Genomic DNA, 24,657 nt, shown 5'->3' on the forward strand with positions numbered 1-24,657 from the left:
TTAACTAATATTTACAGTATGAAATGCTTGAACAGGTAGGTATATGGTCTTGTGATGAAGAAGGGAAAGTGCTTATTTTATAGTTATTTTAATAATTGATTTGCATTATGCTGATATATCCCATGTTATCACATAGATAGAGGTTTTAGTAATAACAGAAGCAATTTGACATGCTACAGCCTCAAATGTGCCAACTTGCAATTTCACATGTACAGTAGAGTCTCACTTGTCCAACCTTTGCTCATCCAGCGTTCTGTATTATCCAACGCAGTCTGCCTCCCGCCCGGATACATAGCCGTTTCAATACATTGTGATGTTGTGGTGCTAAATTAGTTAATACAGTAATTCTTAGATAACGTTACCGTGTACTGGACTGCTTTTTCTGTCAATTTGTTGTAAAACATGATATTTTGGTGCTACACAATTTAATAGGCTTTTCCTTAATCCGTCCTTATTATCCAACATTTTTGGTTATCCAACGTTCTGCCAGCCTTTTTATGTTGGAAAAGCAAGACTCTACTGTAATGTGGAAATTTTCAGTGGAATCTGGATGGGAGTTTTAGATTCCCAGTAAATACATATATACTGAAGGATTCCCATTGTCAGAAACACTTGCTATCAACCTGTGGTCTGCTGATTTTTTTTCTTTTAAAAACTATTTGGGGCCTGGCATCTACCATATATAAAGGATAAGCCAACCCAAATATAAGCCAAGGCACCTAATTTTACCACAAAAACCTGGGAAAAATCTATTGACTCTTGTGTAAGTCGAAAATGGGAAATGCAGGAGCTACTGGCAAATTTCAAAAGAAAAATAGATACCAATAAAATTATATTAATTGAGATATCAGTAGGTTAAATGTTTTTGAATATTTACATAAAACTGTAATTTAAGATAAGACTGTTCAACTCTGATTAAACCATTATTCTATTCTTCTTCAATGTAAATTGCTTTCATATCCTTCCAATAACAATGAAGAGAGTAAAATAATAAATGTAATAAAAATAATAATAACAGAGTAAAATAATGGAAATAATAATATAATAATAACTTAATTTTTATACCTACCACCATTTCCCCGAAGGGACTAGGGGTGGCTTACACCTGGGACGAAGCCCAGCGTGAACAACAAAGTTTACCAAATAAAAACATAGTTAAAAACTCAATAACATATCACAATCTAATAAAACAATAAAACAACAGGATATAAAAGCATAATTGAAATGTATCCGAAGCAGTGTAATAATAACAGTAATAATAGAGTAAAATAATAAATAGAGTAAGATAATAATATAATAATAAATAGAGTAAAATAATAAATGTAATAATAATAAATAGAGTACAATAATAAATGTAATAAACATAATAATGGAGTCAAATAATGTAAATGTAATCATAACGGTAGTAATAATAATAAGGTAAAATAATAAATAACTTTGACTCGTGTATAAGCCGAGGGTGGCTTTTTCAGCCTAAAAAGGGCTGAAAAACTCAAATTATATTCGAGTATATACGATATATGGAACCTAAATTGATACAGGATAATATTATAGCTCCAGTAGCCCCAGAATCTGGAGTATTTGGGATGGAAATTAAGGTCCATATATGACTTTAAGTAAAATAAAATTTGTTTTCTTTTTCCTTTCCTGCTATGCTAGAAAATATGCAGGCACTGGGTTTTAAATAGAAATTACTTCCAATGCAGAGATCACAAGATCTACTTTCTTAGGCTTAATTCCTGCACCTGTTCCTTATGATGGTTCAAACATATAATAAACAAATAATGAGTGAACATATAATAAACATTTTATGATGCCAAAGGGAAGATATGTTTAAAGTAACATATGGGACTATATTCTCCACAGTCTGCCCTCTTTTCTGCTGAGACAGCTGTTTACTACTTTGTGGAACAGGCCAACTTTTAAGGGCAATTTTTATTACTTTGAGAGTTGTCTCGGACATCTTAGTAGAAATATATATTGTAAGCATATAGAGTAAACTAGTATTAAGAATTTCTGTTGAGATTCAGTGATTATAAATATATATAAATGGAGGCCCTGTTGCAGATTTCACTATAGGGATTTGGTCAGTGAATATACAAGACTGGACTTTCTCAGTAGCGCTATCATTGTCGGAGAATACACTTCCTAGGAATGTCAAGCTGAGTTTTCAGTGAGCATTCAAGACTGTGTTGTTCCAAATAACCTTTGGTTGGTTTGCTGTAAGTTTTTCGGGCTGCATGACCACGTTCCAGAAGCATTCTCTCCTGATGTTTCACCTTCATCTATAGCAGGCATCCTCAGAGGTTGTGACTGGGCCGTCGCACAGCTAGTTAGTAGCCAGCTGCATTAAATCATTACTGACCAAGAGGTCATGATTTCGAAGCCAGCCCGGGTTGGAGTGAGTTCCCAACCATTAATAGTCTAGCTTGTTGACCTATGCAGCCTGAAAGACAGTTGCATCTGTTAAGTAGGAAATTTAGGTACTGTTTTATGCGGGGAGGCTAATTTAACTCATTTACGACATCATAAACCTTCCAGCAGTGTGTGCAAGAATGAGGAAGTACTCAATCAAGGACTTGGTGTCACAAGTGGACAGTGAAGCGGCAGCTCCCTCTGTGGCCAGAATCAAGCATACCCTCATGAAGCCGGAAAGCTAGAATGTTAAATTGCCTCTGTGTCTGTCTGTATATGTTGTATGTCTAAATGACATTAAATGTTTGCCATGTATATATGCATTGTAAGCGGCCCTGAGTCCCCTGTAGGTGAGAAGGGCAGAGTATAAATACTGTAAATAAATAAATAAATGTGAAGTCTCAGAGGTCTCTAGAGTTACAAGCTGGGTAGGTGCATCCTCTGAGGATGCCTGCCATAGATGCAGATGAAACAACAGGAGAGAATGCTTCTGGAACATGACCATACAGCCCAAAAAACTTACAGCAACCTTTGGTTCTTTGAAGTAGGCTTAGAGTTGGTTTTGGGGATTGTTTTAATCTGTCCTCAAAGAATGTTTGGCTTTTAAAACCCATTGTTAAGTTAGCTTTAGTCTTTTTTTTTAAAAAAAAACGTTTTTATTTGTTGTATGTTGCTTTGGGAAGAATTGTGGCCTGGGGAAAAAATATTTCAAACAAACATACAAATAAATGTGAAGTGTACTTTTACACTGGTTAAATGTTCCCCTTGAATAATTTTCATCCTACCTCTCATATCTTCCTATGGCAACTAAAAATGTCTGTTGATGGTTTCTGGGCCCACCAGAAATGGCTAAGAGGCAAAGAGCAGGAGATGTGATTCCTCCTCCAGTCCCTGCAGATCCTGACATTCTGTTAGTAAACATTCACTATTGGATTCTGCCCTTGTTTATACTTGGCAGTGACTCAGTGGCCTTGTTAGTAAAAGTATTTCAATTTGGATGATACCTCACCTAAATTTAGGATGAATAATTTAAAATGCTTTTTAGCCAGCTTCTTTGGAAGAGCTGCTACCCCAGACTGCCCGGAACACTTAAGCACCTTGAATTCTTGCATAGTGCTGTCTCCTGCGACTGCTTGTTTGTGCATTTGCAGAAAGCAGTCTCTTAAATCTTGGAAGTACTTTTAAAAACTGTTTAATGCTGTAATCTTATGTACATTTCAATGAGAGGAATTTCCACTGAAGTCAGTGGGCTTATGTCTAAGTAGATGTTTGTGGCAGAAAACTCATATAAAAGTAGTGAATGTGACCAGCCTGATTCTTTAAGTTGCTTACATTTGTTCTATATACATATACAAGTAGGACGGCCTCGAGATAGTATAGTCCTAATATAATTCATGTCAACATTTACATGGATTTTAAAACATTATTTTTAATTGCAGGGTAATGTTAGGACATAGCTTATTTGCTCAGAGTTCAATTTTTCAATAAATAGCAGTTATGCAATTGATTTCAATGTAGACTGCTGGCAAGACTTTCCTGAATTTAATCATGTAATTCCGAGACTTAGTTAGGATCATAATGATGTTATCGTGTTGTTAAGTTAGTAATTGCAGCTTAGATTCTCATATACTTAAAAGACACACTTGAAGCTACTTTCAACGTAGACATTTTCCTAAGCAACAAATCTATCTTGGGTATAGTACCCGAGACACAGGTATCAATCATACTTTCCACTTTGCAAGTACAGTCTGATGAGCTTTTACTGAAACAGCACTTGCAAGATAAAGACCTGATTTTATATGAATGCACCTCTGAGCATTCTTTGCCAAAGAGAACCGCATGAAATTGATGGAGTTGTCATAAATCATCAGGTGACCTGAAGACACATGCACACCTAGAGAGACACTGGAGGGAAACCCTCTTGAATCATTCATTGAAGACAAATGGATCTTGAGAACACAGAAATGCTGAACCACTCTAACAACCACCATGTCAGACTACACAGAGATGCCATTGAAATCCACAAGCTTGTGGACAATTTCAACAGAAAGGAAGAAACCACGAAAATTAACAAAATCTAGCTACCAGTATTAAAAAAAACCCTCTAAAATCAGGACAGTAAATAAAGCTGGGGAATTCCAGACAAGAATCAATCAGGACCAGCTAACAACTCCCAACTAAGGATTCTCCCAGGCTTTGAAACTGCAAGGCCATTCAGTGCTAATCAAGGTGGCCAATTGCAACATTAACACTTTCCTCCAGCAGACAAGTTATTTCTCCCACCCTAGACATTCCACAATATAAGCCTCACTTGCCTAGTTTCCAACAGACTCCTCAACCTCTGAGGATGCCTGCCATAGATGTGGGCAAAACGTCAGGAGAGAATTCTTCTGGAACATGGCCATACAGCCCGGAAAACTCACAGCAACCCAGTGATTCCAGCCATGAAAGCCTTTGACAACACATTGGACCTGATAAGCTTATAAAGTCAACTCTGTTGTCCTACCTCTTCAGTCATGGGTGGGAGATATGGACATCTACAGTCTTCCAACAAAGGCTACTTTTGTGATCTTGAGAGCTTTTCCTAAAATGTATTTATGCTCTCAATCAACTTTTGAGAAACTTGAAGTTTTACAGATGTTAACTAGTGGAGTCCACAATGGATCTGGCTATACAGGAGAGAATTCCTGTATCCACGATGACTGCCCATCCTGTCTTACATTTTAGAGAAATCAGTTCTATACTTACTACAACGACTAAGCCATTCACATTAGAACCATTAATTGCCTTAACCATTACATTTATAGAATAAAGGTGTACTTTGACTATTCTTTTAGCTACTGAAGTCTTCAACTCTTCTCTAGGATGTAATTTGGTATTATTTAATGTTAAATGAGAAACCAATCCCATGTGTAAACCAAGTAGCCCAAATATTTTGAAACAAAAAAGTAACTTCTCTAATTTTTAAATACATTTGTGCTAAAAAAATATATTTCCTTGCAGCAGTGATAAGAGATTCTGCAGTGTCCTATCTCAAAGTACATAATTTTTCTTTTCTCTCCCTGCCTCCATCTTTTTTTATATAGTAAAACCAGCACCACTGGAAATAAAACCTCTCCCTGAATGGGAAGAATTGCCAGCTCCAGTTAGATCTCCCATCACCAGAAGTTTTACGCGAGAGTAAGTCCTTTTTCCCCTTTTTTTATTTACTCATAATGTATTCTTTCTGTTCTGACTATTGTGAATTTTGACTACTGTGAATGTGTGAATAATCTTAAAGGAGTGAGTTACAACATCATACGTTGGATTTATGTCATTGTAATTCTCTTGGTTGCTTGTTGTAAAGATCCGAATGTTGTTTTGTTGGAAGCAAACACAATCCTCCGAAACCACATTTCCAAACTCTGAACCTGCTGTTTTATATAGTGACTCTAGTTTTAAGTTTATTGTATATTGTTGGTTTTTAAATTCAGACTTCTTTTAACATTAATGAAGGAAAATAGACTATAAATAGTTGTTAGCAATAAGATATTTCATTGAATCATAGAGTTGGAAGAGACCTCATGGGCCATCCAGTCCAACCCCCTGCCAAGAAGCAGGAAAATGGCATTCAAAGCACTCCTGACAGATGGCCATCCAGCCCTTGCTTAAAAGCCTCCAAAGAAGGAGCTTCCACCACACTCCGGGCAGAAAGTTCCACTGCTGAACAGCTCTCACATTCAGGAAGTTCTTCCTAATGTTCAGGTGGAATCTCTTTTCCTATAGTTTGAAGCCATTGTTCCACATCTTAGTCTCCAGGGCAGTGGAAAACAAGCTCCCTGACTTCCCCTCACATATTTCTACAAGGCCCTCATCATGTCTCCTCTCAGCCTTCTCTTCTTCAGGCTAAACATGCCCAGATCTTTAAGCCGTTCCTCATAGTGCTTGTTTTCCAGAACCTTGATCACTTTAGTCGCCCTCCTCTGGACACATTCCAGCTTGTCAATATCTCTCTTCAATTGCGATGCCCAGAATTGGACACAGTATTCCAGGTGTGGTCTGACTAAGGCAGAATAGGGAAGTAGCATGATTTGTGATTTCTGAAACTTATAGGTCCTCCAACTTAATCTCTCAATTTAGTTCCTCTAGGTTTCCATTATCGCCTCGGCCAGATTCCGTTCACAGCACGACGTCTAGTAGTGACTCACATGACAGTGAAGAAAATTATGTAGCCATGAATCCAAATCAGTCCAGTGATGATCCAGTATGTTATTTCATATTTCAATTATACATACTATTAAGCCCTTATAAAAATTATGATGTTCTTTAAGATCAAGGATGATGATTTTTTTAAAAGAAGAGCCATCTTAAATATTTTCATTGGCACATTTTTAGATATACTTCTAAATTATGAGTCTTAAAAACAAACATGGCTCATCATAGTGCATGTCTTGGTTTTCTATGTCTACTCCTTTTTCCTTGTACATTGTAGTTCTAACTGCATTTTTATTAGTTCTTTTATATAGTTTTTGACTGTTATGTAGTACTGACATTGTCCCTGCATCAGTAACATCTCTAGTTACTAGGGAGGAGAATCCTTTCTATCTCTTGCAAACCTTTTTTTTTTACCTTTGAAATCTTCTGGGTGGAAGGGAGTGGGGGGGGGGGTCAAGTCTTCCACAGGTTTTAAGTACTGTGGATAGGAAAGTGGCTGAAAATTATGTTGGATTTAAGTCTTTTGATCCCTATTGTTCAGTTTCTTAGGATAAAAGAAGAATTTCCTCCTTTATCAATTTCCCCATTCTGTACACAATTTTATAAACTTCTAACAGAGTGAGCTCCTGTTGTTAGCCCGAGCTTCTGCCAACCTATCCGTTCAAAAACATGAGTAAATCAATAGCGGGAAGGTAGCGGTGCTCCATGCAGTCAAAGGTTAAAAAAAGGTTCTCAAGAGATAGAAAGGACTCTCCTCCCTGTAACTAGAGACGTTACAATGACCTAGGAGGTTTCTATGGACAACGCCAGCTCTTCAGCTTACAAATTGAGATGAGCACAACCCCACAGAGTCGAACTTGACTAGACTTAATGTTGAGGGGAAACTTTTACCTTTCCTTAGCGTTCTAGCTTTAATTTAAAACAGTGTTGGTGCAAAATACTGGACCTTTAAAGTCATATCTTTATCTAATCACTTTATACATTCTATTAAAGCTGTTGCTGAATTAATTATTTCAATTACAATTTCAGACTTTATTTGGAAGTAATAGTCTTGATGGAGGAAGCAGCCCTATGATAAAACCAAAAGGTGACAAGCAAGTGGAATATTTAGATTTGGATTTGGACTCCGGAAAATCTACCCCTCCTCGCAAGGTATGGAGAGTAACAAATTCCTCATTCTTTCTTTCTTTTCTTTTTTTTATACAACTCCCCCTCTTTTCTTACACAACATGTCAGAGGCACTCAGCATATCACTTGTTGTTAAGGTAAAGGATACATTCAGTATTTTCTTTTCCAGTCTCATCATTTCTCATTACTGTACACATTACTGCAAAAATGCAATGGCCTTAGGATCTCAATTTTTGTTGTTGATTCAATTTGCTTCTTGTCAGTGAATGAGATAAAGTTTTATCTTATTAATCTACCAATTCAGTCTTGCAGAATGGAGACTTTTGGAATTGTAAATGTCATTTGCCCTTTTTATTGTTAAGCTGAGGACATTTTTTGTATCACCTTTGAAGACAGACATCTTACCTAGAATCATTTACTAAAAAATAAAACAAAATTTGGGTATTCCTGTTTTCAGAAGCATTGATTCAAAGTCCCTGTAAGATTGTTCCTGGTGTGCTCGAGATGGAGAAATGGGAAAATTTTTCCCTTCAGCCCCTATCTCCTCTGACTCTCTTCTACACAACTGTTTAAAATCCACATTGAATTGGATTATATGGCAGTGCGGACTCAAATACCCCAGTTCAAAGCAGATATTGTGGATCACCTGCCTTGATATTCTGGGTTATATGGCTGTGTGGAAGGACCATCAGAGGAAGCACCAAAACAGTGCTGGAGCGGGTGGTGTGTGGACACCTGGGAGAAATTGGGGGAGAAGTGGACTTTTGTTCCTTCTCTTCCTCCAACAGAAAAGTCTAAGAAACATTCTGCAGCTTGTCCCTATACCTGTTTTGTTGTTTCTGCATACCTTCATGTCATTTTTTACTTATGGTAACCCAAAGGCCAGCCTATCATGTGGTGTTCTTGACATGATTTGTTCAGAGGAGGTTTTGTTCAGTCTTTCTCTGAGGCTGGAAAAGTGTGGCTTTCCCCAAGTCACCCAACAGTTTATCAAGGCAATTTGCTGGCAAACTTGCTTCTTATGGTCCAATTAACTGACTTCAGACAGTTGTTTCTGCATCAACAGCGGCTCTTATCTTTATTTACATTTCATTCATTGCAATAACACTTACTCATTAGCATGGTCACAATGCAAGAAAGAAGAGCAAAAGAGAGAGAACAAATGGCATCTGCTATATTTATACCCCACTGTTATCAGCTCATTAATTCAGTGTCCAGCCTCCTAGTCTATTGCAACATCTTCCTTGTCTATTCTACGCATGCTTCATAATGTTCCAAAGATTAACTTTTCCACAGCTAGCAGAATGGACATTTTAAACTTGTATGATATATATTGACATTACACTGATCAATGGTCGATTGGGATCTGAACCTTGGTTTCCATGGTTGTCCTATGCTCAAACCACTACACCACACTGACGCTCAGACTTGTTTTAACTCATCTTAATTTTCCCCTTCTTAATTCCTTTTCCAGAAGAAGAGCAGTGGTTCTGGAAGCAGTGTGGCTGACGAAAGAGTTGATTACGTTGTGGTCGACCAACAAAAAACCTTAGCACTGAAGAGTACGCGGGAAGCTTGGACTGATGGCAGGCAATCTACAGAATCTGAAACTCCAATAAAAAGTGTAAAATGAAAGAGCTCATCCCCTTATCATCCTGTTGAAATGTTTATAGAAAGTGCTGCAGTTATACCATTATTTGACAGAAAAGGACTGGATTATAGTTTTTCCCAAGCATACAAAAATCAAGATGTCAGCAGCATGAGATAAAATAGTAACCTGTATGATTGGGTGAACTGTATGATGTAATATGTGTAAAATAGTATTGGTTAGGACCCAAAAAACAGTATGGCCTGAAGTAAATACATTTGTAGTATTACAATGTTTTATGCACTTTTTTCCTGTTGAAATGTTGGATCAGCTTTCCCCATCTAATGTATTTTAACACTTTTCTCCCCTTCGACACTACTCAATAACATTCTAGGAAGTAAGCTACTTGTATGATATTAAAGTTAAGGTTTGAAGTGCATTTTAATAGTTCAGTACTAATTAGCAAGAGATAGTTTCACAGTTTTAATCTACTTGAAATGTCAAAAATGATTTGTTAAATGCCTATGTTTTATATTTAATACATGCAAAGAATATCTGGAAGTCTACAGGTTACCTTCCTAACACAAATGGCTGTGAGTTAGTGATAATAGTCTTTATGGGTTTTAGGATTTACCCTTCTGTCTTTTGTATGCAATAGCACACTAATAGGGACGCTCCTAGTGCATTTTCACTGAAGACAGTGTTCATTGTTCAGTGAGTGAGGATTCTGCAGGGAGGGATCTTTGCACTGAAGAATGAAACACGACACAATCCTGCACGCTGACAATGGTGTGTAGCATGAGTGATCTCAACACTTTAATGGCAAGCCACAACTTTTACATTATTTACAGAAGGTAGAAACTTTAACATCAGGTACGTACTCTAGCACTGTGGTGCTAACACAATTATCAGGTTTGAACAATACGTTTTTAGTTTTTGTACTGCTACCAAGCCTTAGAATTGGTTTTTAATATGAGAATTAATGAAACAGTTTGACATTCACTGTTTGTAGTACTAGAAGATACTGTGATATTTTTCTGTTTTAATTAGATTGCAATTCAGGTGGAAATATTATGTCATGACACCATCGTGCTCTTTTAATGATCCTTATTATGCCTAGTTTTCCGCTTGGCCTTATATTTAAATTCCTATGCAATTGGTATCTTTCAACATCTTGGGTTGTGTTTTTAGAGAGATGCTATAACAAAATGATCCCATTTTTAAACAACAACAAGAAATCCTCTCCCTAGGTACAGCATTCATATTGAGTACTTTGGTTTCTTGATTCACTATCCCTTCACCACATGACATCTCCAAGAGACTTAATTTTCAGAAAGTGGGAGGAGAAACATAGTTGTCTTTAAAGTACCTCTTAATAAATTCATTAGTCATGTCATGATGGAATGATCTACTAATTTACCTTATACAGTTGCATTCAAGTAATTTCTTCATACTTTCTAAATATCGAATGAATTTAGAGATAATGGCCTTAATCACTGTGCCTAATTGACCATTTCCCTGCCTCCACCCAATTGAACAATATGTAAATCTTCTTTATTCCTAACAAGGTTTCTTTTTAAATTAGAAGTATTTTGATGTTTTGAGTGTTTTTTTTTTAAAAAAACTAAACATGTTGCATTTTGAGATGAATTTTAAATAAATTCAAATTGTTCTGTTTCTGATGTGTGGAAGTTGTTGATTAACCCTTCACCAAAACATTACCAATGCGTTTGCAAAGCGATCCCATTGCAAGTCCGGTGTGACTCTTATGTGTATTTCTTAAGGTTGGCTTAACACAGTGGTTCTCATCCTGTGGGTTCCAAGATGTTTCAGCCATCAACACTCAGAAATCCTAACAGCTGTTAAACTGGCTGGGATTTCTGGGAATTCGAGGCCAAAACATCTGGGGACGCACAGGTTGAGAACCACTGACTTAGCATTATGCATTGGGAAGCAGTCATGGCTGGTGGTTTCCATATCAGAAGAGTAGTCAATATGCAACAACAACAACAACAACTTTATTTTTGTACCCTGCCTCCGTCTCCCCGAAGGGACTTGGGGTGGCTTACATTTGGCACAGTGTGCCTAAAACAACGCATAAAAATAAACAAAACAATACAATACAAAACAAAATAAAACCAAAGGCAAATAAAACAAAGTTGAAGCTGAAAAACAGTGCCTCATAACCTATGATGAGAACTGTCGTAAAACATATCCAACTGTAAACAGGAGCAGGGAATAGGATAGTGCAAATTTTAGCTAATGAACTAGAGCACAGGATGAAAGTGTAGTGCTGTGGCACTAAATTGCAGACCATTGGGATTAGACATTCTCAAAGGCTTGTCCAAACATCCAAGTCTTCAATTCCTTCTGGAAGGAGGATGGTGGGTGCCTGCCTAATCTCCCTAGGGAAGGTGTTCCAAAGCCAGGGAGCCACCACCAAGAAGGCCCTCTCCCTCGTCCCCACCAACAGCACTTGAGACAGTGGCAGGACCTTGAGAAGGGCCTCCCCGACAGATATTAATGCTCGTGCAAGAACATTGGGGGGGGGGGGGGGAGAGAATGTGGTCACAAAGATAGGCATGTGATGTATATATTTGAGTTGTTTCCAGCTTATGCTGCCACTATCACAGGATTTTTTTGAGAAAGTTTGTTCGGGAAGGGTTGCCACTCTTAAGACAGAGTATGACTTGCTGAAGGTCACCCAAGGGATTTTCAGGGCTGAGTGTGGATTTGAATCCTAATCTAGCATTTAAGCCTCCAAGGTTATCATTGCATGGAGCGCCATTGCCTTCACACCTACTGATCTACTCACATTTATATGTTTTCGAACTGCTAGGTTGGCAGAAGTTGGGGCTAACAGCGGGAGCTCACACCACTCCCCGGAATCAAGCCTGCAACCTTAGGTAGCAACTTTAAAAATTATACAACAACGCAGAACGGATTCACCATGCCAGTGATATGGAAGCTACCAGTTGTCATTGTCCTTTGACTGTCTGTGTAGGATGGGGATGGGAATGGAGGGACTGGTTCGTTCTTTTAATAATTAGAAGTGGCAGATAAATCTAATAACAGGGCAAAAGAAAATTCTGTTTTTAAACCACAATTTGGCCTTGCTATTGGGGAAACTCTGTTTCAAAGAAAAAAACACAAGGGATTGGGTCCATAGATGTTTTACATGAAGCAAAGGCGGCAGAAGAAAACCATCAGAGGATCTGGAGTCTAAAAGGGGTTCCCATTTGGCGGAAGGAAGTAAGGATAGCCATTTTCATATAACCTGCAGTCCTAGTTTTTTTCCCCTTACACTGTCAGTTTAAACAGAAGGAAGAGGATCTACAACTGAAGCAAGAACATTTTACAGCTAATTTTATTACATGATTACAAAAAGAACACGAGCAAGGCACTCGCATCGTGCTTTGTTTTGTCACTGCTCTTCGCCCACCTATAAACATAATTAATTCTTTCCAAAGGAGGACGCAATGATTGCCGAAAACAATTCATGATTCTACTGTCAAACACAGACCTTGCGTTGCTAAGTAGGATGAGTACTTTGTTGATCACTTCATCCATGATGAGTGATAACAATTCAGGCAGAACCATAACATATTAAACATGACAATCAGGACAGATCTTGCAGCTTTCACAAAACTCCTCAGTGTGCAAATCTGTTGAAAAACTAACTCTTCTTGAAGAGTGACAACTTCAAAAAATGTGTATAGTTGTGCGAATCCACTTATATTCTCAATTCTACACTCATACCATATAATATTATCAAACAGATTAATTTTTGTTCCCAAAATGGTTTCTACAACTTTCTACTTGCTTGTTCCTATGGTTTTGTTAAAAAATACTATATACAAATAAAAAGTTATAACTTATTTATTTATCTATTTATTTACAACATTTATAAGTTGCCCTTCTCACCCCAAAGGGGACTCAGAGTGGTCTACTTACCTTACTTACTTAGGCGATCCCTCGTTGTTTCAGTAGGATAATCCTCCAGGGTGGGTCCTATAATATAATATATACAATATAGTACAATATCAGTATTATATATTACTATATAGTACTATACTAATATATTGTAATATTATTAGTAATATTACATGTAATATAAAATATATAATTATAATATCGTATTATTATTAGTAGTATTATATTGTATTACATTACATTACATTATATTATTAGCATAACATAGGAGACAAGGTGCAACTGTCTTCATGGCCCCCCCTCTCTTCATTCTGGCCCAAAGTAGCAGTTGGTGCTGGGGGGAGAGGGGCTCTCAACTAAAGACATAGACAGGAGACAAGGTGGAACTGTCTTCTGGCCCCCTCTCTCTTCACTCTATTACTTCACAATATAGCCTTCGAAGTAACAATAGAAATCCTCAGATTTTATTTATCATGTCAGAAGAGAATTGAGGATACAGTTATAATGTATTTAAAATGCAAACAAAGTCAAAAACTTGGCATTATACTAGATTTTCTTTGGCCAGAAGCTGGCCACTTGGAGTGTCTCTGCTGTTTCTGTAAGAAAGTCCTCCATTGTGCATGAGACAGGGCACACACTGCATGGTAGTAAGTGACCTGTGGTTTGCTCTTCTCCACACTCGCATGTCGTGGACTCCACTTTGTAGCCCAATTTCCTAAGTTTGGCTCTACATCTTGTGTTGCCAGAGCGCAGTCTGTTCAACGCCTTCCAAGTTACCCAGTGTTCAGTGTGCCCAGGGGGCAGTTTCTTATCTGATATCAGCCATGGATTGAGGTTCCAGTCTTTAGCATGCCACTTTTGGACTCTTGCTTGCTGAGGTGTTCCTGTGAGTATCTGTGGATCTTAGGAAGCTGTTTCGATTTAAGGCATTGACATGCTAGCTGATATACGAATACAGGATGGGCCAGAGATATCAATGCTTTGGTCCTGTCATTACTGGCTGCTACAGATGTCAGGTAGTGCAATACCAGCTAAACAGTATAATTTATCCAGTGGTGCAGGGCGTAGAAATCCTGTGATGGTGTGGCATGTCTCATTAAGAGCCACATTCTCTGTTTTAACATGGTGAGATGTATTGGGCATGTGTATTCAGCAGCAGAGTAGCAAAGCACAAGGGCAGATGTCTTCACTGTATCTGGTTGTGATTCCCAGGGTCATGAGAGAAGCCTCCCTGCAGGATAGTAACACATCCGGACATCCCCTGGACAACGTCTTTGTAGATGGCTGATTCTCTCACACCAAAAGTGACTTGCAATATAAGACCAACCAATCAAACAATCCACAGATAGAATGTATACAAAACCATTTTTAAAAATCCGTATTAATGGTGTCCTCTAAAACAGCATTCCACAAATTGGCATTATTTTGGGTAGAAAGAGAATCTAGTAATAATTAACCACAACATATTCAATAAATGGATACCATCTGTGATAAAAATCATAAATTACTTATGTCTCTTATATATCAAATTAATTACTTAGCAGAGCTAGATCTCCATTTTCCAAGGTAAAGTCATAGTCCAACCCAGAGTTTTTTTATAACTATCCTTCATGTTCAAATCAATTAATTTCCATTCCAAAACAGGCTTATAATTTCATTAACTAAAATATTTAAGAATTTTATTTGGATTTCAAAGATATTATTATTATTATTATTATTTCCCTTTGCGGGTGACATCTGGCCCAGGGGCTGTATGTTGTGCAGGCCTGCTCTTGTTTGTGGGTGATGTGGTTTTGGATTATAAAATGGGAAGGGCATGAGTTGTGATTAGAAAAAAAAAGTAATGCATCTACATTTTTTACTATTATTTAATTCTTATTTCAATTACTAAAGAGAGATATTCCTAAGGCAACTGTCTAAAAAGAAGTCCACAAAACCATAATTACTGGTGACGGGCTCCCCCTTGTGTTTGTAGCGGAAATAAATTCTCAGACATGTCACATTGCAAAGAATTGGCTGTTTGTTTATGTTTTATGGTAAAAAGAAAAAAGGGGACATGGAGAATAAATGTAATGATACCTATTAAGACTAACTGATTTACTTTACATGGACTTTCATCCACTTCTTCAGATGTAAATATGTCCTGGAAACAGCCTTCAACCATGGATTGTTTCTGAATTCTTTAGACTCAAAGCATGAAATTTCACTTTAAATTACATCATCATAATTCATTATAATTACATTATATTATTAATAATTATTATTATGCCATCAAGTATATATGACTGAATAATCATAATAATTATGATAATTTATAATACAACAAGCCAAAAAGAGATCCTGCCAGAGGCACACAATCTCAAACACATACACACAGAGAGCGAAGGAGGAATAATAAATTATAAAATTAATACAATTGCAAAACAAATCACTAAATTAAAATAGTCAAAAGTTATTTTCAATCAAACTTGCAAAATACAACTAACCTGCCAACACAATTGAAAACAATTTTATCGCAAAGCCATTAAAAGTGAAAAATAAAAGCAGTAACAAGTATTTCCCCCATAAACTATTAGTGCCCTAAAGCTTGTCCAAAACAAAGCATTTTCACCATAGGTTTAAGGGACACGAATATATGCCTCTCTTGTGAGAGTGCCTGAGCATTTATTTCAAAATGTTTGCAAACAGTGTTTTGGTACTGATAGAAATTTGACCTTCATATAGAAAAGTAATCAATTGCCTCTCCAAAACACAAACTTTTTTGTTTTGTTTTTTGCTATTTCAGAACCTCAACTATGTGGGTTCCTTCATACAAGGATGCATTTTGTTATGTTGGCATTTTTGATGCTGCGAGACTGAGAATTTTGAACTTTGAGTAGACCAAATATGTCCAGAGTATGTCTAACTAAACACTTACATTGGGCATTTGGTAAATTATAGTTGGACAAATAGCCTGGACCCAAACCGTCCAAATAAATTGTGTTTGATATACTTCTCTGCTGGCAGCTTGCACCTATGAGGACATTGCTGTGTTGCTGTTTCACCTAGTTTTGCAGAAGAGGGTGCCTCATAGCAGCAAGGGAAGGAGAGCATGGCTTTGAATTTCATTTGATAAGAGCTTGGCAAAACTATTTTTGGAGTCTTCGTTGGTCAGTTGCTGGCTGGGCAATTGTAAGATTTGTAGCTACGTACAGTAATGTTTCCAGGTTCTGCATTTCATTTCAGTGGAATTTGATGACCACTGGAATTTACAAGTGGGGTTAAGATTAATGCACAAATTGTAGCCAGACTAACTACTGTGAGCACATCTCTTGTCGAAAGCTTTCTGGAAAAAAACAAAACAAACCAGGAGTCTAGTTAAGAGAGCCAGAAATATGGTTATACCAATCAGTTGGTTGTGTAAGCCATTTGACTCTGGATTTTTAATGTAATTTAAAACCACTAATTATATGCTGGTTATTAAAACTAAGGCTCTATTCAGTTCTATTCATAGAATTATAGAGTTGGAAGAGACCACAAGTCCAATCCCCTGCTGGGCACCAACCACTCAAATGTTGCATAGTAATGCAATCTTATTAATACATACATTATTCTGTGTTCGCCTTAACATCTTATTTTATAATATAGAATCTTACTGTGGTTTTGAAAAATGAGTTTCTGAGAAAACTGGGTAAGTAATAGATCTGTAAAATTCTAGAGTAAAAACAAGTACTCATGCACATCTACACACACTCACAGCCATACCTCACTTCTGAAGAATATCTTCATTTAAGTTCTAGTTCCACGGATACCTTTGTTTCAAGGTAAAGCTGATAAAAATAAAAATGTGCACATTCAACTAATGGATAAATGCAATACTAATCCTACTCAGAGCAGATATTTTGAAATGAATTGGACTTATTAGCCACAACTAACATAAAAGTCCATTTAATTAAATGGGTCTGTTGAAAGAACTAATAGATTCAGCCCAAATATTTTTTGATCCATCAGCTTTACATGTAACAAGGTTGGGAATCATGTGGTTCTCTAAATGTTGTAGAATTTTGACTATCATTAGTCCTAACCAGCATAGCCAGTGTTTAATAATGCTGGGGAATGCAGCCGAAAAATTTCTGGAGAGTCAGTGGGGCTATAAGTCATGAGCAGAACACAGATAACATGATTTTTGTTCCTGGGTTCCCTACACTTCACTTAGACCAGGGGTCCACAAACTTTTTAAACCAAGGGCCAAGTCACAGCCTCTCAAACTGTTGGAGGGCTAGATTATAATTTGAAGGAAAAAAAAACATGAATGAATTCCTATGCACACTGCACACATCTTATTTGTAGTACAAAAAACACTTAAAAACAATAGAATAATTAAATGAAGAACAATTTTAAGAAATATAAACTTATTAGTATTTGAGTGGAAATTGTGGGCCTGTTTTTGGCTGATGAGGTAGGATTGTTGTTGTGTGCTTTCAAGTTGTTTCAGACTTAGGCTGAGCCTGAGCAAGGGCCGGGTAAATGACCTTGGAGGGCCGCATCTGGCCCCCGGGCCTTAGTTTGAGGACCCCTGATTTAGACGATCTGTTCCTCAGCTTTTGTGCGGATAACAATATCTTCTCTAATCACCTCCATTCGTATCTATTTCGAGCACGAGTTGACCAATGTACCATTGTATGACCATATTAATCTCTCACATTATACGCCATACGGTACAGAATGAATCAGACCATCAGGTGGGAGGACAAGTAAGAGGTCTTGAACATCCCCGTGGGCACCATGTTACCATAGCATTGCCCCAGTACCCATCAGTTCCACGCATCACATAGCCTGCAAAGCAATGTTTGAGTTGAGCAATATGGCATAGAGGATCTTTCACTTTTGATATTTTCTAACATACTTGTTGTGCAGTCCGATCACCACTGGGACCACCTTTACTGACTTGTGCCAGAGTCCTTGTGGTTTGATCTTTAACTCCTCCTATCATGCCAGCTTTATATCGTATTGTTGTTGTTGTTGTTGTTGTTGTTATTATTATAGTACTAACTTGGGAGAAAGCCTTAAATATTGCAGTGAAAAAACTGTATTTGATATCTGTCATAGGTTTGAATGAATGCAGAAGGCAATCCTTAAATATTGCCAAAACATTTTTATTAACACTTAAAAGAGTTCGGCTTAAAAACAAGATGAATAAAATACAGCAGAAGTCAGCAAGACCTCATCTGGAATACAAAGTTAATTTCTGAGTGCCTCATTTGAAAGATATAGACAAGTTGGAGCAGGTTCAGAGAAGGGTAACAAAGATATTAAGTGGTATAAAGAACAAAACATATGAGGAAATGTTGAAGGAGTTGCGCTTGTTCAGATCAGTGAAGAGAAAACCGATAGATGGTATTAAATAACTTGAAGAGCTTCCACAGAGAGTAGGAGCAGTTTTCTTCTCTGCAGCCTTAAGAGTTAAGGCCAGGTCTGATGTTTTTAAATTACAGAATAGATTTCAATTTAACATTCCTTAAAAAGCCTTGAAAGTAAGAATGTTTTGACAATGGAAACAATTTCCTGGAGAGGGCTGGGTGGTAACCTGCTGGGGATGTCTGAATCGCTGATCCTACACTGAGAAGGAGCTTGGATCTAATGGCTCATAAGTATCCTTATAACTCTATAACTCTCAACGTACATACTGCAAAGTGCAAAATGTTTGTTCAGAAATATATTATCCCTCCCAATTTTATTCAATGGGAATTGGAACAGATTGCTTTATAGGGCTTTTTATGTGGAGCAGGGTCCAGAATGGATACACTGACATATTTCCCAAGTCTCTTGTGCTGTATATTGACTTGGCATTCTGTTGATACAGCGCCCCATTTTGCCAGCTGCTTATTAAGTTCTGCTTCAAAGAGTTCAGTTTCTGTCAAAGCCATTCCCTGATTTCCCAGGGCTTTCCTGGATGTAATTAAAATTACATAATGTAAAAGTAGAACCAGTATTTTTTGGCAAACGCTATAATTTTGAAATCAAGTGTCACAGAGGAAAACATCTCTTTCATGGATCCAAATACAATTACTAGTCTCAACTAGAATGGATCCCTTGAATCAAAGTGAATACAAATGTAAATTAAATCAAATTTGTTCCTAGAGATTTGATAGTGACAGCAGCAGAAGTATCTCGCTTCATCATCAACATTACATAAGAATAAAATAGTGGGCAGTAGAGCTTTTCCAAGTATATTAAGTCTCAATCTTCTGCCTGGAGAAAGGAAGTCCTTGGAGGCGCACTGTGATTTGTTAGAAAAGGGTCATTCCATGCCAAGTGGTCTAAAATTTTAAAAAGTTCCCACTACCATGTTCTCCAATTTTGTTCAAATTTTAGCTGTAACACCAGTTAGGTGTTAAACTAGGCTTCCTAAAAATTGAGGTCTCTAGCTGCAATAGTTTGCTGATCTACACCCCCTTACCTGGATGGTAGTCTGTGTGTGCTTGACATTGAACAAAAAAGAGTCTACCTGAAGATGCTTGTGAATAGTATCATCTGAAAGAGAAAAAATTGCTCTACAAGATTAATATGTTTTTGTTTTGCAATGTGACCATTAAGTATCCATTTACTCAGGTCAAAGTATGGTATATTTTGTGCATTTATGCATTATGCTTTCTGCATCTTCAGGGCCTGCTAGTTCTTTTGATTGGCCGCTAAGATGTGATACTTGCTGGATTCCAGAACAGCTTTTTGCTGTTATTCTAGCTCCGTCAGTGACATCATCTGGTCAGCAATATAATTGCCCTGAAACCATTCTCTTGCAGATCAATGATGCTTTCAGAATGATGAAGTAACTGAATAAACCGAGTTGAGATCATGCAGTAAAGAAACCTGCAATCAGGCTTGATATCCTGCAGTAAAGATACCTGCTCTGGCTGTTACTGCATGGCTATCAACATGCCCCCTATAGTGATGGGGATGCTGGTTTCAATGTGATAACCAGTAATGGCTCAGCCATCATGGAGAAACGCAATACACCTTGCATACAAGATATAATATGCTTTGACCCATTTACTGGAGCCCCCAGTAGTGCAGTGGATTAAACGCCTGTGCAGGCAGGACTGAAAACCGACAGATGGCAGGTTCGAATCCGGGGAGAGCATGGATGAGCTCCCTCTGTCAGCTCCAGCTCCCCATGCGGGAACATGAAAGAAGCCTACCACAATGATGGTAACAAATCAAAACATCTGGGTGTCCCCTGGGCAATGTCCTTGCAGACGGCCAATTCTCTCACACCAGAAGTGGCTTGCAGTTTCTCAAGTTGCTCCTGACACAACCAAAAAATCCATTTACTCAGGTCACTATCGTTCAGATAAGGGGGTTGAGATCAGCAGCTATTGCAGTTAGAAACCTCACATTTTGGGAAACTTAGTTTAACACCTGACTGCCACTACAGCTAAAATTTGAACAAAATTGGAGACATGATGGTGGGAAAGTTTAGACTACTTGGTACGGAATGACCCAAAAACCTTTGAAGATTATGTTGCCTATATTATATCCACTTTAGAATACACATTTCAAACTTCAGTAACTGCCTCTTGGCATTGGACTGTTCTTTTATCATGGAGAGATTCCAGGAGATTTTGAGATCAGACACACTCTGCTCAACCCATTCCAATACAAGAACACAGATAACTGGTTACAAAGAAGAAGGTATTTGCAATGAATTCAACTTGTGCAGCAACTAAGTTATTCTACAAGTATAATGTAATGAGGATAACTTCACTTCTTTTGCATTATTAGTCTTTTTACTCACTGCTCTAACTAAAGGAGGCGTGTTAGGTATGTTTTGCTCCACAGGTCAGGAAAATTATAGCACTCCATTTTAAAACTATGTATGAAGTTTAAAAATGCTAAAGGATGTACAAACAATGAGTTACTTTTCACAAACTGTTCTAAATTCTGGGGGTTTTGAACTATTTCAAAGTCGGCCTAGTCTGTTTAGCTTTCTAATCTCTTCTTGCAGGTCAACAAAAAGTAATTCATTATTATTATTATTATTATTATTATAACAATAATAATAAACAATCTTTATATCCCACCCAATCTTCCCAGAGGGACTCAAGGTGGATTCCAATATGCAGTGACAAACATTCAATGCCTCCATAAAACAAGTACCAACATCATAACCCCCGAAAAACCTCACATATAAAAACAATTAGAACCTAATATCAATAGATTATAGCAATCGTAAACAAAAACTATATAAAATCTGAACATAAAACAATTCACATGGATCTACAGATGCCAACTATCATTCATAACATTGTGTGAGTTGTTTTTGTGGCCAGTGATGATAACTGGGCTAACATGGATTAGCAGAGCCTGGATACAAAATAATTCTCAACCAGAGGTCTGGTAGTGCTCTCTTATTATTAGGTTTATTTATACCATGCTTTATCTGTCCCAAAGGAGACTCAAAGCAGCTTACTTTGTTGGCGATAGCAACCTTCTCAAGCCTACTCTATGTAAAGTTATGTTTGTTTATAATGTGTCATTTTATTTCTTAAAGTGTATGCCTTCTTTGGTTTTCAGTTTCCTTAGCTCTATATACTTGAGGCAGTGGGAGGGGCTGCAGATCAGTGACAGTAGAGAATGCATATTAAAACATGATGACAGTTGAGGAATGAGTGTGGAGGCTTGAGTCAATTAGAATACAGAAGCCAGTGTAGGCAGTTAGAAGACAGTTGAGGCTTATGTCAGTTAGAATAGAAAAGCTAGTGTATTTATTTATTTATGACATTTACATGCTGCCCTTCTCATCCCAAAGGGGACTCAGAGCAGCTTACAAGTTATATGTACATACAATATATTATATTATTAGCATAGCACAATATTAGTATTATACATTACACTATACTGAACTATACCACTATACTGTAATATTATTAGTAATATAACATGTAACATGAAATATAAAATTATATTAGTACTATTATATTGTATTACATTATAATATTATCAATATTATATGTGCATACAATATATTATAATATTAGCTCTGCCAGGCCCGTAGCCAGGATTTGGGTTGGGGGGGGGTGAGTTTGATTCGGGGGGGGGGGCTGAGTCTGAGTGAAAGAGGGTCTACCCTAGCAAACCTTTTGTATCATTACCCCAATACCCCCATGCATACGGGATATATTGAGCATGTTGATCAGATCATGATATGAATAAACATAACAGTTTAAATAATGTACCAGTAAGGCCTTCTTGTGGACCACGATGAGAATTTCGCCGGGGGGGGGGGGAGAAGCCCCTCAAGTCCCCCCCCCCCCCCGGCTACATGCCTGAGCACATCACAATATTAGTATTATATAGTCAGAAGGCAGTTAGACCATGAGACAGGAGCCCCCGGGGGTGCCATGGGTTAAACCCTTGTGCCAGCAGGACTGAAGACTGACAAGTCGGTGGTTCGAATACGGGGAGAGCATGGAGGAGCTCCCTCTGTCAGCTCCAGCTCCCCATGCAGGGACATGAGAGAAGCCTCCCACAAGGATGGTAAAACATCAAAACATCCGGGCGTCCCCTGGGCAACGTCCTTGCAGACGGTCAATCCTCTCACACCAGAAGCGATTTATAGTTTCTCAAGTCACTCCTGACACAAAAAAAGCCTTGAAACAATTTGAGTACAGAAGTCTGTTTTTCAAACTGTTAGGAAGGCTGGGTTGTTGTAGGTTTTTTTCGGGCTATATGGCCATGTTCTAGAAGCATTCTCTCCTGACGTTTCGCCTGCATCTATGGCAAGCATTCTCAGAGGTAGTGAGGTCTGTTGGAACTAGGAAAATCTATATAAATAAAAATGTAATGTTTGTTTGTGATATTAACAGAACTCAAAAACCACAGGACGAATTGACACCAAATTTGGACACAAGACACCTAACAACCCAATGTATGTCCTTCACTAAAAAAAAAGAATAGATTTTGTCATTTGGGAGTTGTGTTGTTGTTGTTCATTCGTTCAGTCGTCTCCGACTCTTCGTGACCTCATGGACCAGCCCACGCCAGAGCTCCCTGTCGGCCGTTACCACCCCCAGCTCCCTCAAGGTCAGTCCAGTCACTTCAAGGATGCCATCCATCCATCTTGCCCTTGGTCGGCCCCTCTTCCTTTTGCCTTCCACTTTCCCCAGCATCATTGTCTTCTCTAGGCTTTCCTGTCTCCTCATGATGTGGCCAAAGTACTTCAACTTTGTCTCTAGTATCTTTCCCTCCAGTGAGCAGTCAGGCTTTATTTCCTGGAGGATGGACTGGTTGGATTTTCTCGCAGTCCAAGGCACTCTCAGCACTTTCCTCCAACACCACAGCTCAAAAGCATCGATCTTCCTTCGCTCAGCCTTCCCTAAGGTCCAGCTCTCACATCCGTAGGTGACTACAGGGAATACCATGGCTTTGACTAGGCGGATCTTTGTTGCCAGTCTGATGTCTCTACTCTTCACTATTTTATCGAGATTGGACATTGCTCTCCTCCCAAGAAGTAAGCGTCTTCTGATTTCCTGGCCACAGTCTGCATCTGCAGTAATCTTTGCACCTAGAAATACAAAGTCTGTCACAGCCTCCACGGTTTCTCCCTCTATTTTCCAGTTGTCAATCATTCTTGTTGCCATAATCTTGGTTTTTTTGACGTTTAGCTGCAACCCGGCTTTTGCGCTTTCTTCTTTCACCTTGATTAGGAGTTGTAGTTGCTGGGAAATATAGTTCACTTACAATCAAAGAGCATTCTGAACCCCACCGACAATAGAATTGGACCAAACTTGGCACACAGTTCTCCCATGACCAACAGAAAATACTGGAAGGGTTTGGTGGGCAGTGTCCTTAGGTTTTGGAGTTGTAGTTCACCTAAATCCAGAGATCACTGTGGACTCAAACAATGATGGATCTGAACCAAACTCTACACAAATACTCAATATGCCCAAATGTGAACACTGGTGGATTTTGGGGAAAATAGAATCTTGACATTTGGGAGTTGTAGTTGCTGGGATGTATAGTTCACCTATAATCACAGACCATTCTGAACCCCACCAACGATAGAATTAGGCCAAACCACCCACACAGAACCCCCATGTGGGCCACAGCAACGCGTGCCTGGGAACGGCTAGTGGGTTTATATATCTGTGGAATGACCAGGGTGGGACAAAGAACTCTTGTCTGTTGGAGCTAGGTGTAAATGTTTCAACTGTTGGGAAGGCTGTTAGGAATTGTGGGAGTTGTAGTCCTCAACACCTGCAGGGCCGAAGTTGGGTGTTCTTTTCCTCACCTGCTTTCTTCTCCTTTCAGAACGCGCGAGAAGACAGGCCCCGCCCCTTTCGCCCACTCAGTGACGTCACTCCCTTTATCCTGACTCCACCCACCAGCGCTCGTTCGCGCGCGCGCGGACTCTCTCTCTC

The 24,657-nt window shown here is 38.3% G+C and overlaps 1 protein-coding gene across 3 annotated transcripts in view; it reads left to right on the forward strand.

The window, feature by feature from the left end:
• GAB1 (GRB2 associated binding protein 1) overlaps window positions 1-11,002 on the forward strand; it is a 118,590-nt gene extending 107,588 nt beyond the window's left edge. For all 3 annotated transcript variants that reach the window (XM_060778898.2, XM_060778899.2, XM_067468685.1), the window contains 4 exons: window positions 5,502-5,595; window positions 6,535-6,658; window positions 7,639-7,761; window positions 9,212-11,002. In XM_060778898.2, coding sequence (XP_060634881.2) covers window positions 5,502-5,595; window positions 6,535-6,658; window positions 7,639-7,761; window positions 9,212-9,370 — 500 coding nt within the window. In that variant the 3' untranslated portion in view covers window positions 9,371-11,002. The remainder of the gene's footprint in view (window positions 1-5,501; window positions 5,596-6,534; window positions 6,659-7,638; window positions 7,762-9,211) is intronic.
• The last annotated feature ends 13,655 nt before the right edge of the window (window positions 11,003-24,657 follow it).

This window comes from Anolis sagrei, chromosome 5 (assembly GCF_037176765.1).
Source record: "Anolis sagrei isolate rAnoSag1 chromosome 5, rAnoSag1.mat, whole genome shotgun sequence".
Lineage (NCBI taxonomy): Eukaryota > Metazoa > Chordata > Lepidosauria > Squamata > Dactyloidae > Anolis > Anolis sagrei.